The sequence below is a fragment of the Varroa destructor genome, unplaced genomic scaffold (genome assembly GCF_002443255.2).
Source record: "Varroa destructor unplaced genomic scaffold, Vdes_3.0 BEIS01000002.1, whole genome shotgun sequence".
NCBI lineage: Eukaryota > Metazoa > Arthropoda > Arachnida > Mesostigmata > Varroidae > Varroa > Varroa destructor.
This window is the reverse complement of record NW_019211455.1, coordinates 9638932-9654619: the sequence shown is the minus strand read 5'-3', so window position 1 is coordinate 9654619 and position 15688 is coordinate 9638932. Positions and strand designations below refer to the sequence as shown.

Sequence of the window (15688 nt, the reverse complement as noted above, 5' to 3'; positions counted from 1 at the left end):
ATTGGCCCCCAGCTGAGACTTGGCCTGAGCTGATTGGCTGGCTGGTCCGTGACGTCACCGCAGAGGTGCGAGCGGGCTTTTCTGCATTTGAATTAAATGGCGCGTGGTATACTGACAGCTGGCGATAGTTCAACACGAGTAACGGCTATAGCATGAATAAATTCATTTTTCTTAGAATAATATTTTTATTTAACTATTTATAGAAGATATTGTAAGGTACCCAAATATACAAGAACTTGATTGATGTGGTCGATTTACTTCTTGTCGAATTTTTTGGCAAACTGAAGCCTACATAAAAGCAATTTTATGATTGTAAACTTAATTTTTGCTTGTGTGTAACCTGTTGCACAAAAATACTCGTAAAGACGAGAAACGGATAGTTATATATGAGTGCAATATAAACAGGCAATAATAAACGTTTGCTGTGTCTATGATTTGTTGGTTTTAGTCTTTGCTATAATTTCTATTTGTTATATTTTTTAAGAAATTCGATTCATTATGTTCACTTGATTAAAGTGTCAAAATGTATGTAGATTAATAGCACTTTCTGTTTGCATATAAGAGTTCATTCGTTATTAATTCTATGAAGAAACTGTTAGAAATAACATGTCACCAAGAAATTACATATCCGGAAATGTGGTATTACTTTTGTCATCAGCCATCCTTCTGTTTTTCGTGTCTGATAACAAAACATGGTTGAATGTGCGTGCTACTACAAAATAGGTTATTTATCGTCAATAGAATGAAAAGTGCGTTTACTAGAACAGTCAAAACGACCATATGATCGAACCAATCATCTCTAGATTCTCATTTACTTCATCGTCTCTGCTCGATGCCAACAAAAACATGTCGCAATAATAAACTTGACCCTCATCGTAACTAGAGATCCGTCGACTGCCAGTTTGGGCACGAATATTGTTAGAAATGGTACAGATAATGCATTAGATATGCTTAAATTATATCTGTTACATTTTTAAGCTTTATACACGATGAACAACAGGCACTGTCGCCTGTTGTTGAATTATATACACTAATTACCTCTTCGCAAGCTATAGTATCGATTTAAGCTAATCTGTTACGGTTTCAAGTGGCACGAACCTATTTCAGTAAACGGTTAGTTTGTTTGTAGGCTGTACCTCCGTTATGTTTATTTATTTTCGGTACACTTCCCGTTCCAGTTTGGACTGGGCATATGTTGAAAAATTGGACTGGATAATATCGGTCGATAGTTTCGTTGCTTTTGTGGTGCCTGAAGTACCCTAGCACAGCCAATAATCCATTGTAATCCGTGAGCTAGACTACGAATATATATATATATATATATATATAACTTCTTATGGAGTTTCTAATGGACAGACAACAAGCTACTAGGTGGGCCAAACATCACTATTAGGTGTGAACTCATGAGCTAGATGTGCATGTAATAAGTGTTGAGGAATCCACCTTGGCACTTTGGGCTTACGCATAAAAGTTCTTCTTCATGGGTAGGTCAGATAAGAGCGCGCAAGAACGTGACTATGCCAGTACAGTGAAATCACAGTGGGGTAACACGCACTGTACACCTGGTGACTTCATTGCATTATGGACTTCAAGATAGCACTATAGTAAACGCCCTTTGTAGGAGTCAAGCAGAGGATATTCTAAGGCCTCAGTCGCGCCTCACTCACGAGCTTCTATTAGACACTAGTAAAAGAAATTTAGAAAATCCTCGTTCTTCTGTGTTAAATAGTTGCTTCTTAAAAGTATCCTCAAGAACGTTCTATATGAAAAAAAGAAAAGTATCAGCCCTGGTGTTTGCTTGCGAATTCATAGATGCTAGGATTTCTGAGTTAGAAAGATTTCCCACGTGTTCTACCTTGACGTATTAGTAAATCTGGTTTCAGTTAAAAACAAGTAGGTTAATATTTAAAACAGATGCTGACTCAATTGATAAAGGGATATGAAGCGTACGGTGAGATACAAATGCTTGCGTTGTGAATGTGGTCAACTCTATATATATTAACCATTATCAAGTTTTAACAGTCATGGAAGTATATCAGTAGCCTTCGTAGCTTCGCAACGCACGAATTATGTCAATAAGCGCAATCTAGCATGTGAAAAGAGCACTAGGTGTCGCATTCCCATGTACGAGCTTTACAGATTATGTATAGAACACCGAAGATCAGACAAGCACGTGTACTGAGGTATTTCACGAAAGACTCTCTTAAACACACTATATAATGTCAAAGATATTCCTAACACTTTCATTAATTACATAATATCACTATATAACTATAGCACTAAGCTATATAACTATATAACAATAGTAACACTAATTATGCGTTTTAAGTAAGGCGTCTATAACTACTTTTAGCACTTTACGGTTTTAGCAATATAACATTTTCTATTTATAGGCGTTCATATTTTCTGTTAGACAAAATGAAGGCTAAAGTGCATCTATGAAGTTTGTCACAATCGAAAAACGGTTGTTTTTGTTTATGAATAAAACAAGCCTAGCCCCAACTACCGACAAAATCGAAAAATAGAACACCGGCTACCGAATGAAGTTAGAATAAATATTAAGATATATGCCATAGTTGTTAGAATAATCTATCCGTACGAAATGTAACCTTGCTGCTCCGAAAGGACCTTATGACGAGGTACGTGGGACCTATCACTGTGTCATAACGTATTCAGAATTTGATGTTGCTCAAAAAAAAGTAAAAATATTTAAAACTGGATCGCTCATGCTCGGCTTAGAATGACTTTATCAGTAGTTTGCCACGCGACATGTACCCCAACGGGCTCTAGGCTCATTAGTTTGCCTTATCAACAGGTAAGGTACAAAATAGACAGGTAATAAGGGAAGCACGACTTGGGTAGCGTGTGCATTGTAAGTAGCTAGAGTTGTCACCCCATTTAAGCTTTTTTCTATTCACTAGCAATTATGAATGCCACATGAATGGATTCTAAAAGAAGGACTTACAACTTTTCATTTGTAGGTAAACTGGGGAACTTTTATCCAATGCCAATTTAGTAAATTTACCACAATTAGAGAGCGCAGAACTTTCTGTTATTGAAGGTGTATTGTTGTGTACATAACCTTTGTTTTTGCCTATTCGGTAGAAAATAACATTAATGTTGCCTTTACTCTTTCCCACCTTCAGATCTCCTCCTCTTTAACTTAGGACCATTACAATTACAAGTAATGTGTTCACATAAGCTTCGTATTTGGCCTGTACTTCACTCGACTTTACTGGCATTTCTACGATTAAGACTCTTTCCACAGGTCCCCTTTCCCTCGTTCGTACGTCGCCCATTCGCTCCAGGCCGAGATAGGCCTTTCGAGAGCGAGTTTTTGACATCATACAGTAAGCTCTTTGACAGTTCTCTATATACTACCACGACCAATAATAGTAAGAGCGCCCACGATTCGACTACTACTGTTTTGCCCTTGTTGGATCTGAGACTGCTAAGGCCCTACTGCCATTGGATCAGTGTTGCTCCTATTCTTGCTCCGGACGCTAGTACCGCAGCCGTCGTACCACAGAATCAACACAGCTAATGATTAGCAGACCACCATATGGGTATACTGAGAGACAGTGAAAGCTGCACAGTATCAAAAACGATACCGTCATCTTTTTGGCTTGTCCCAAAACCAGTAATTGTGAGTCTGCATATGCTACAACACTATTGTCAGTGAAATCATTGAGGTTTTCAGTGTTGCTACTAGACTCAGACAGGCTCTCGTCATGGCCGTGGTCAAACCCGGCTACGAAAACAAAGCCAGCAGTAAGATGCTCTTCTGAACGTCGGTCAATCATTCTATGGCCCCTGTGTCCGTGGTGAGTGAGCGTTCCTTCTAACCACAAGCGGTGTGCCTCAGTTCGGATCTACGGCAATATTGCCCATTACATCGACTCCAGCCGCCGATCGCCATCAGTAGAGGACTATTCTGATAGGCTAAAATTTACGAATTTGTTTAGAGAAAGCCGGGTCACACAGTACAAAATTAATTACGGAATTAAAGCTATTGCAAGTAAAAAAAACAACTGCAGGAAAATTACAAAAAAAAAGTCAGGGACCATAGAAACGAAAAGTCGGTGACGTTAACCTTGACACAACTGCGGATAGCTTAAACCGAAGAAACGTCAGGTACGTGTTACGGGTTAATTCACTAACTGTATATTATCTTCTGCTTCTCATGCTCTGCTATAGCTTTATTACCTACTAAATAATAATATTATAAATAATAATAAATAATAATGATAATAATATTTTAAACATGTTTCTTTGTGTGAATCAATAAGAAAAACTACAAAAAATCGTTACGAGCCTAAATCGGGATCATTTGAATAATAAGTATGTAAAAAGTTGTCGTTGGAACGGATCGATATATCTACCTGTGGACGCTGTCACAGGAGCAACTGTTTTGCGAGAAATTAGATGTTGACGACTAGGTCATAGCAGAAAGTCCCTGTGATAGCTTAGTGGATAACGTATTGGCCTTCGTAATCGTAGAAACACATTATTGTCTAACTTCGGATCCGCGCATTAACACGCTTGTTTCGTGCTGGGAGCGAGCCGTCTGACGGAACGCCAAACGGCCGTGCCAAGACGTACAACTTGAAACATTTAGGTCATATCACGGAAGCGTCATGCAAGTCCATGACGTTTCAGGCAGCCATGATGTGGTAAACGATGACACAAGTATCGAATGGAGAAATAATGTTTAAGCTATGCCGACGTAAAACCAGTATCGCTTTCAAAGTATAACGCATTGTTTCCGACTGGGCGAAATATAGTGCAAGTATAAAGACGTGTATAAATAAGCGTTTGACTGCAAATGATTACAAATCAAACGGACAAAACCGTCGAAAGTGAAAAATCTCATGGATCCTGCCTGTGGTTCCAGCCCCAACTGTCCGTCCCTAAACGAATTGGTCGGGCAGGTCCCCGCTTACGAGTAGAACTAACCTGAGATGAATAGATCAGAACTTAAAGGCTACCGGACTGATTCCACAAAATTAATAAAGAATATTTATCATGAGATTTGGAGACTGTAACGGCCAAAGAAGACCACTTGCTAGTGGCGAAAGGCAACAGGCAGAGGTATAACGGCGCGGCTGCAGACAGGTCATTAGGTATTTGCTATATATCTGCTCTGTATGGGTACAAGCGTCGATACTACGATATTCATATATCTACGTATCTAGTCTAATATGAAAACGTAACAGATAGTCTGAATGTTCTTTGAGTACCTGGAAAACAGTGGCACCGCTTATTGAGTCTTGGGCGAAGGCAGGTGATTCGATCTGATCTGGATGGATGAAATGTAATTTCAGTTATCGTCGATTACAAAACAAAGGAATAAGAAATGATAGGTGCCCGTTTACTTGAAGCATCAGAACGACACGATTCGTCGGACCTAAGGCTCCTGCCTCACCTATTATTGAACAGTTATATATGGTGGAGCTTAACACGCGGGTGTTTGCAAGAGGCGATAACTGGTTCCGCCATTTGTCTCGTTCAATACTGTTTTGGCTATTTCAACTTTATCTTTACTGTCAATGGTGTTAAGCCCTTCGGATAGCCTAGGCAGGACTTATATGGTTAATAAAGTATGGTTTGTCTGGTCATTACTATGAACACCTGCATAATAGAGCCGCTCGATGTAGTGCTGCCGATGTGTGCTGCAAGGAGGTCTAGAAAAGCTTTAAAAATCCCTTGATTGTTTGCATGTAAAAAAGGAATAGCCTGCAGTTAGACCTGAGATGGTTAGTCCTAACAGGTCCCAACAGTGCATCGGCCTGGCGAACTTTTGACTGCAGTAGATACTGCGAACGTTGCGAGCTAATAGTTTATTCGCTCGCTCTGGGGTTTAGCGTCACCGCTTCGAACTTTATTCAGCGATATCGGCCCCATAAAGTTTTGCCATTCGTGAATTACAGCAACTTGTTGCTTGCTGTGAACCGGATGCGGGTGGCCATGAATAAGACAAGACTTGCTTAGATAGTATTAGTTCCTGTAAGCTTAAATAAAATGTTCCGTATCGCAATGTCAGGATTGCTAAATAAATCCAACAATTTCTTCTGGAAATCATTTGTGAGGTAAACAGTGCGATGATGAAACCGTTCCGGAGGAATTAATATAACTAGATATAATTGATGATTTACGTACACGATGCATATGGGAAAACAACTATGTTTGCAGCAGTTATCGCCTTATCCCTGTACAGGTATAAGTAGAGATTATAACAAGGCGATCATTACAAACTCAATACCGCTGTCTCAACTACCATATAAATGTATTTTTCCTCTAATTATCAAAAACCAGCCGTGATTTTAAGCTGAAGAAATCCATTTAGTTTGCACAAGCATTACAAACGTAGAGAGTGTATTTATACCTAATGATATATGTAATCATTCTAGCTTTTTTGTTCTTGAACAGCCATTGGACCTTTTGAAACAATAACTATTAAATCTAGTTTGATCATCTGCTTTGAAACTTTGACCTGTATTAGTCCTACACGCTAGTTGCTTTCCCAATCTAGGGTCGCGGCGTTTTTCGCCGCTTCGATTTGCCACATTATGATCGATCGTATTTGTCCAAATTTTTGTGCCACTTGAACCATGCTACTGTCTTGCGCATCGTAAATAGAGAATCTGATAGGAAGTGATCAATTTCTACAGTTGAATCTCCTTCGCTTCGAAACCTTTTATGGGTCGCACTTGGACGTTGAGGACCTGGCTGGCGCTATTCGCCTTTGTCCGTTTAACTGACGGACATCGTTAGTATAATGACACGACGTGTGGTAATCCAGAGTAAAGTATCGTCGAAATCGAATGCTCGCTTCTGTCGTTCCGCAAGACCCAGCTACGTCTAGTAAATATGGATGTGCCCGCGAGCGTGCAAGTTCCTCCCAGCGAAATTGGCTGTGCCCTATCCGCCTTATAAGAGATAACTTCCGCCGACTCACATCCGTTGTGGGCTGTCTATTCACAGATAGTCGACAATGGGAAGGTATGCGGACATTCGGGTCTGTCCATACTCTCATCGTCGGAATAATAGCAACATCGAAAAGCCCACGGTCATGATTGTTTTTCATTGAAGCTGACTTGGGCAGGCGCCCTTATACGATAAGTGAAGTACATATGTGTGATGCTAAGGTAACAAGATCCGGATGCCGTTGACAAGTCGGTCCGAATTATGTGCGGAAGGACTGTTACAGTTCATAGAAGCTGAGAACAGTTTTGTGAAAACTTGCCAAACTAGAGACCGAGCACCCCTGTGCGGAGCAGCTTTCGAGATAGTTCAAAGCGTTTTGAATGGTAGAGATAAATGCAATCGGACATTTAAGTCAGAACGACAGTTACACAGAATGACGATACTTTGCCCCGTACGTTACGCATAGGAAGGTATAAGCACTACAATAGGTTGTAGCCAGAAGCGGATATAACCACAATTAGTTGCATGGTACCTGTAGTATCATTAGCAAGCAAGCAAGTGCAGGGAAAATGAAAGGTTCTTGTCAAAGTTTTTAACGAAAGATGTAGAGGAAGATGGAGTTTTGCAGTACGGTGAATCGATTACACTGGTCATTTTCTTGTTGCTGCAGTTCCGATTTATAGGTGCCCGAGGAACAGCTGTTCGGCGGTGTTTGTATTACGTATCGTTGTCGTGGTCAGGGTTTTTGGGGGGTAAACAGTGTGTCTACCTATTTGTCAATTTGCGAATGTTACTATTGTACTACCGTTATCGCCTAATATTCATTCATAGATATTTTCAAAATGCGGCAAGCAAAACTTTTTCCTAATAATAAAATGTGACATTTGAATAAGTAGCTTAATTATAGGTTCGGTTTAATATAAACGGATAAGTATTTTTGAATGATTTCTAGATGGATGTCGCCGAAGAGGACAACTCCTTTTGTTCGACGACTTTATCAGACGTGGTCACATTTGCTCCAGGCAAAAGTCTTACAAAACATAAGCCACGGCGGCCTTCAGAAGATGACTATACAGATAACGAATCCTCGGAACTACCTGGCGACGTCCTGTCACTCGAGGAACGGCTGGCACCACTCGGACAGGCGTTCGAGGGCGAAGACGAAGTTTACTACGATGAAAAGTGGAACTCATGGTGCGAAGCAGAAGTCTGTTGTTGCAATGGTCCATTTCCTAAGACCTGATTTCTGGGTCCTTTTTAGATTACCAAACGTTTTTGTTTCCTAGTGTTGACTTTTTGTTTAGTTTTATCTTTATTTGTTCATGTACATGCAAATGGTGTTCATCCAAGTAATTGTTCTCTTCTGCCGATAAATAGCGACGTCCCATCAGGGTTAGTCGGGAACGACTCGATCGACAACGCTGGAATCGAGTACCTTCGGCAGCTTCAGGAGGAACAGGAACAGTTAAACAATTCGTTACATGCATTAACATCGCACTTCGCGCAGGTACAATTCAGACTTAAACAAATCATCGACGCACCAAACGATAACAAGCAGGTAAGCCGAAGGAATAGCCTGTCTATTGTTTCTTTCTTGATTAATGTTTATGATATGTGCATCGTGTCTTTCATGTGCCACACATCTCCCATAAATAAAAGCGTTCAGTTAAATTTTTGCTTCGCTGAAGGTCTGAAGCTTCTATCAGCAATGCTCTTCTACGCTTATGGCTTGGGCTACGGCGCGGTGGAGATCATTTTGCCTAGTAATCAAAGCCATATATGTCACAATGAAGTAAGGACAGTTTACTTAGGACGTAGTTTCAAGTACCGTCAAATAGACGACACTGAGGAGCCAGCGTTGTGGCTCTCAGGACTCAAACAGGATGCCTTTTACGCCTAAAGCAATACCCTTGCGGAACTCGAAAGAAGTAAATAATATTGTGGTTTTGAATTTGCAATTGTATTTTCAAGGCATTTAATTATCGTTATTGGAAATTGTAGACATAGTGAACGTTGATTGCTGCTCCGTACTATACGTAATTTTCTATTAAACCTAGCTAGGTTTCACTGTGATAATTGAATACGTACATAACTCGTGTGGATTTCCTGTTACAGGCGCTACTTAAAGAACTTGAGGAGTTTGCCTTCAGAGGTGTACCCGATCTCAGAGAACCAGCAGAAGATTCACGGGAAGTCATATCCCCGGTAAGTAAAGCAATGATTACAATGTTAAACAAACATGTTCGACTTGTCAACAGCTCGCAATGTTTGAGCGAACGATCAAAAACGTATCCTACGAAGCCATAATTTACAATCATTCCACTGTATTGCGTCAATCTAGTAAACGGTCTAGTTGAATTCGCCACAAAAAAAACTATATATATTGATGATATTATATTTTTCCTTTACTCCGGCTAGTTGGCGATGTCCAATGATGAGGTCGTCGAAAAGCAACGCCGTAAACAGCAGGAGCTGATGAGTCGACTGCGTAATCAGCTGCAGGAGTTGGAAACCTATGCTTACGAAACTGGCGATGGGGGCTTGCCTTCTAATGTGCTATTGGAGAGGCAGGGCTTTATTCTCGAACAGCTCAAAGCGTGTATGCCACTTAATCTTGAAGAGATTGAAGTGCTCACATCCGACAAACTAAAGGAGAAAGTCGATACTGCGATTAAAGAGGTTAGTAGCTCAAGTGTCTATACCTTACTTTTAAATAGAAAAATTAATTTTTTTAAGAGTAACATTTGCTGCTCCAAATTCAGCCAAAAAGACATGCACTTATCTAAAAGTGCATGTCTTTTTGGCTCAACTTCTCTACACAGGTCATGCATAATTGTGAACATACTTAGTCGGGTGTATTTTGATAGCTTTTCAGTTGTAGAAGCCCTAATCCGACTTTTCTTGTTAAAGGGAAACCCGTAAAACAAGTGCAAGGAGCCTCAAAAACTGTGGGGTACTTAGCGTCTCAAATGTGCAATGATAAATTGTTCAGGTATAACTCATCTGATTTTAATGACAGACGCTAAAAAAAAGATTACGCTTATCCATTCAGATTGTGAATCCAGTGAAAATAAAAGAGCAACTGGTGCAGCAACTGCGTACCCAGGTGACGGATCTGGAAAGGTACATTGATTTTCTCCACAATGATCATCCGGTGTCACCTACAGCTGTTAAGGCCAATTGTTCCTGTACCTGTGACTCACATACGCAGGTGCGAAGCCATACATTGAATCGATTTAAGTCAGGTTATTTTTATATCTCTGCAAATATATACGTGTCGCTTGACACCGTCTTGCCGACATCATGAAACTGTTTTTTGACGTAGCCATTAAAAATAGGAAGATATTTATTTTTCTAGACAAGAAGCAACAATGTCACTCGATTGATGAAATTGGTCACACCCCAACCAGTTAAATAGTTTTGCTCGACTATAATCTTCAGCGGAATAGTGTCGGCAGTAACGTAACAAGAAGCGTGTCAAGGTATCCAGCCCGAACTGTATCGATCAATTTATTTTAATTGTACGTTCTTTTTATTATTATTATTCTCATACAAGGGTCACGGTGCGTAGTGACCACGATAGACATCGCTCTATAAGGTCACAAAGGAAACACGAAGCCCCTAACGTAGCGACAACGGTACTATAACAGAGTTCAATTTGACGCTGACAGGGTCAGGACGCGGTCGGCACCGACACGGATACTACGGACGAAGAAGGATTGAACAGCATAGGCTGCAGAAAACATCCGCCTAGAATACGAAGGCCCATGCGTAAAACTGCTTCCGAAGAGGAGCGTCGCACACAGGCGCGGGTAATCGAACGAATGGCATCCATTATGCAACTATTCGCGGTGCTTCACTTCGGATCCTGTGGCTCGCGTAGCCAAGGCAGCGGTCAAGGCTTCCGGAGTAATACGATGAAGGCGACGCAGAAAGGAAACCATTGGGGGTAGGGACTTCACAAACTTAAAACTTTCGGTTTTTAGGTATTCTAGATTGCATGTAATTGCTAAACATTATGATTAGTAGGACTATATTTCCAGAAGGGTTTTGGTAGGTTTCGGTTGGCAAAAAGGCTATTTCATCTTTCCAAGCTAGGAAATTTGGAATAAATCAAAGGGCATATTATAAGCAGCAAAGAAAGCAAGATCCTTTTAGGATTAACCGTGCAAATGTGTCCTAGACTTTCGTGTGATTCCCCGGTGAAGCCTGTCAGTACGGGTAGTTTTAAGACATAACTTGGTATTTTTCGTTTGCTTAAAACGTTGGAGATGTGTAATTAGGAGTTGCTTTTCGTTTTCCTTTTACAGCGATATGCGAGCAAAACTCGAGTTAGCAATTGATAAAGTGCTTCGAGAAGTGGATGCCGCTGATACCCGGCAGAGCTCCAACAGTGACTACGCTAGCGAAAGTGATGAGGTAACATATTACAGTTATGATGTCTTCCTTTTCCATTAGACCTGCATATTTATTATATTAACGCCTACACTTGATTATACGGATCTCTAAAATATCGGTGGTCAAACGTTTAGAAACAGGGAGGGGAAGATTTTACGAGGACTGTATGGAAGGAGCCATTTTCTCTAACAGCCAATGGTAATTTTGTAAGTGGGCACTTTAAAAAATAATGGTCTTCGAGACGCTTATGTATCTGAAATTTCGCATTACTTAAATTGATGACAAACCGTTGTTACCGTGAAATTTCTATGTGTGGGATAGGCTAAAAGCTTATTTTTCTACACGAACGTCATTAGAGCCACGAAAACGATAAATACTTGCTCTTTTGTCTGTTATAGCTTCAACGGTTCGAATTTTAGTTTTTTTTAAAACAGTTTGAACACAGTGTATCCACCAAAGGCAGCACACTGAGGTATTTTGTTAGATCTCTCGAAGTATACAGAATTCAATGTGTTTTAATGCTTGCATTTATATTATTACTCGGGTCTTTCATTGTGTGAAAACATTACACATTCGGGATATGAGCCATTCAAAACTCAACTTCAGCAAAACCACGCGAAAATCTTTTGTAGACCACTTACGGTCTTTGACTTAGCTAGCTAGGTATCGTCTACTTTAGCCAAGATTGCAACTCCTTTTCGGAAGAGAGTCATTGTTTTTAGCTTTGTTGTCTGATTAGTTTCCTCGTACGGAATGGATCTCTTATCCTTCGCCTGTGTCATAAAACTCCTCCTCATCGAGGTAAATGAAACAGAGATAGCGTCGTCGTGATAAAATCTAAATCATTAAAAGCCACTGTGTGACTACGAGAAACAGGGACATAGTGATATGAATGATTTTCGCATGGAAATGACCAACGGTCAGTGTACCAAATGGTTTTACCTCCATGTAACCTCATCTTCTTCATGGTAGTCTTTGTATACATATATAAGACTTTTTTCTATTCATCGACCAATTTGCCATTCAACCACAGGGCTTATATTGAGATTACAGAGCATTACGAGGTTGCTAAACATAAGCTTGCCATGTCTGAGTAACTCGTTATACATCGGTTCTATTGCTTACGTGTTGTTCACACAGAGTCACGGCGAGTCTGGATATAATGAGCAGCTAGTTGTGGCTGTACGTAAGGGTCTTGCCAGTACCCTACGGGACCTGCTGCAGCATGGACTCGAGTTGAGTACATCTCGTAGCTTGCTACCTGCCGTGATGGGTTGCTTCGCCACGCGGCCTGGTCAGAATTCCTCTGCATTACATATCTGGGACCTCATTTTGAAGTACTACTTTTTTAAAAATGGCCCCCAATATAATGCCACTCCGGCCCGCAAGCTGTCTGAAAGTTTCAATCTCAATATTGTCAACGGGGCCAGCTCAAAGAAAACCCTCTTAGGTGCCATTCATAACATTGTCTGCTCGCATACGCCTTTACGACGTAGCGCGGACACACATTTCAAAGCGTTTGTGTGCGCGGCGCTCAAGTAAGTTACAGTTGCAAAGCATGATGAAATTTGTATATGTTTAATTTGGGCAAAATTTCTTGATATTGCAAGCCTTCTTTTCTATTATAGAATAGTAGTAGAAATTGCGTTACGACATTGTGTACATCGATTAAAAAAAAATTCTCATTTGTTGGCTTTTCTATCAAACATAAACACATATATATATATATATATATATATATATATATATATATATATATATTTTTTTCTATGTCGAGTCTTTGTTTTATATATATATATATATATATATATATATATATATATATATATATCGGAAAAGTTATTAACTTTTCCGTCAAATTTCTAATAATAATAATAATAATATTGTATAACATACATAGTTTCCGAATCCATATGTAGCTACGACTATATCGTGTCCAACAGGATAATTTAACAGCTACGCATAACAACATTATTGTTCAGCATTCCTGGATATAAAACCTAAGAACCTAAAAATCCAAGAAAAAAAGTACGCTTAACCAATCTGTCGCTTTAGCAGGGAGAGTGGAACTTATTATACTATATGTATATATATTGTAACGCTTAGTTGTCCTTGCTGTTATCGTTTCTTCCATTTGTATTGTTTATTTTTTAGTGAGAAACGATTGGTAGCGTGGCTGAAAATGATTTTACGCTGCAAGCCTATCGTGGAACGACACTTCGCGCCTTGGAGTTACGTGCGTAAAACCGGCTTTGAAGACGCGTTGCGATCGCTCGATCGCCTGTCTTCCATTCATTTTAATCTGCCCGTTGATTTAGCCGTGAAGCAGCTTCAAGAGATGCATGAGGCGTTCTGAACAACAAACTCACATGGTCATCACACGATGTGACACTATCCGTGATAATGGAACAGCAGTTCAGTAGTACCCCAAGAGCACCCTACATCATGCGATCTCTGAATATGAGAGCAATCTCGGTGCGACGACATGAAATTTCAAAATACAATATATTGCAAAAAAGAGCGCAATGTTCGTCAATCAATCGCAATCGTTGAGATAACATTTAATGGAATAAGGAGCTCCGGCGTGGTCAAATGATGATCAGGTAAAATTTCCAACGGGCGACAAATTAGAGGAGAGAAACCTACTCAGTAGTTTGTCACTAATCACAGAGCCCCTTCTCTTCGATGAGGTCGATCAATGGAGCTTTTCGAAATGAAACTGTTAAGTAATGAACGATGGCTCTGAAGGTCTTCTCTAAACAAAAATGGAGAAATGAAGAAAAAGGGGCTTGAAACGATGCTCAAGGCCCTTATACAGAATGTATGTAAATGGGTATGTAGGCCGAACTGAGTTGTTAAACGGCAGCCATTTAACTTCTTAAAGGGTTCAGGCACGTTTTGAAGTCCTAAGGAAAAAGACAAAATCTCTAAGATTTTTGCGGTCGGTTGAAACATCGAACTGTGATTTTGCGCAAAAGTATCATAAAATATAATTCTGATGCTCTTCTCTAATCCGATTTGAGAGATACAAAGAAATCGACATCTGCTTATAAGTTAATCTGTACGAAATCCAAAAGTAACCTAAATTAAACTAAAACGCAGCTTGATCCAACCGTCCTTATTGCTAGTGTGTATCTTTTTTTGGTGCCAGCATGAGCGAAATCGTCGAGCTTAAGGATTTTATCCATTAAGTGACATCAAAATGATGATAGGCATATAATTATTTTAGAAAAAAGGATCTATGAATGTCGATACAATATAACGCCATATATATATATATATATATAAACCTACCTTGCCTGTTGTCGCAAATGACGGTTGTGCGTGGTGATGAGCATATTCTCCTTCTATCTTTAAGATTCTTTCCCAGATGAAGCCTTTGCGTCTTAATTTAAATGCATATATGTGTAAAATACGTCCAAAATGGAAAAAAAAACAAGAGTAACACAAAAAAATCAAACTTACTGAATATTGAAACCAATAAATATTATTTTAATGTAAGTAATACTTGGGTTATTATTTTTAACACATATTTTATAAAGAAACTAGTATATAGTAGAGTAATTAGACCATACGGCCATATAAAAGGCGTATATTGTCTCTTTCTTAGTTGCACTCTTCGTGTCGTACCTATCCGTTTATTGACTTTTGGACAAGCCTTAAAATACCTGGTCAGCAAAGGTAAATTCAGCGTCACAAATTTTCTTCGACAGATCGTCTACGGCTTGGTTTCGCGCGTTTGTTTACCTGTATTTGATGTGAAAATAAAAATACTGAAAAAATATGGTTTGCGGCAAAAGTAAAGAATATGGTTCATTACAGTTTTACGATAGTTTAGCCGGTTCTTCGGATAGCCACAAGCAAGAACTGATAACCGAAACTCTGCTATTAGCGATAAAGAACGAATCGTTCCATCTAGAAGCAACTCGTGTCTTAAGTGTTCCCACCGATATAGTAATCACCGAAATCCGGAAGTCAAGATTTCGTCGAGCTGCCATGGTTCTATGCCGCCTATTTCCCCGTTTATGCTGTGCATGCAACCCTTTCACTAGTTGAACTTGCTGTGTCCTAAATACAAGGACCGACAAACCGCACAACACTTAATGAACGCGTAGAATACTGGATCTGTCTAGCTACTTCAGGTATAACTTACTGTCCAATAGCCATACGTTAACGTTTGAGTGTTACATAGGTGTCGGTAGTAAACATATTCACCTCTGATTTCACCGAAAAAGCTCGATATATTAGAAAGAAACGATCCGCTAAACGAAAGGATCGTTTTAAGACGGTATGTACGAGCTTGAGTCGAGCTGCTTTTCTAGCGAGGAACAACTCCGCTAGGGCTAGTTAGGATTGTCTGATC

General features: G+C 39.8%; 1 protein-coding gene across 6 annotated transcripts in view; it reads left to right on the top strand.

Moving 5' to 3' along the window:
* Positions 1-3298: 3298 nt before the first annotated feature.
* The window catches only part of LOC111245619 (RUN domain-containing protein 1-like), a 19775-nt gene continuing 7385 nt past the window's right edge, over positions 3299-15688 (top strand). The window contains exons 1-10 of one of the 6 annotated variants that reach the window (XM_022794222.2): positions 3299-4134; positions 7880-8121; positions 8305-8485; positions 9043-9132; positions 9346-9606; positions 9980-10138; positions 10599-10876; positions 11238-11346; positions 12466-12863; positions 13480-14830. In XM_022794222.2, the coding sequence (XP_022649957.1) occupies positions 7880-8121; positions 8305-8485; positions 9043-9132; positions 9346-9606; positions 9980-10138; positions 10599-10876; positions 11238-11346; positions 12466-12863; positions 13480-13681 (1920 nt within the window). In that variant the 5' untranslated portion in view covers positions 3299-4134 and the 3' untranslated portion in view covers positions 13682-14830. Of the gene's footprint in view, positions 4135-6677; positions 7398-7879; positions 8122-8304; positions 8486-8644; positions 8856-9042; positions 9133-9345; positions 9607-9979; positions 10139-10598; positions 10877-11237; positions 11347-12465; positions 12864-13479; positions 14831-15688 lie in introns of those variants that run through there. The other 5 variants (XM_086978903.1, XM_086978904.1, XM_086978906.1 and 2 more) reach the window with 5 other exon arrangements.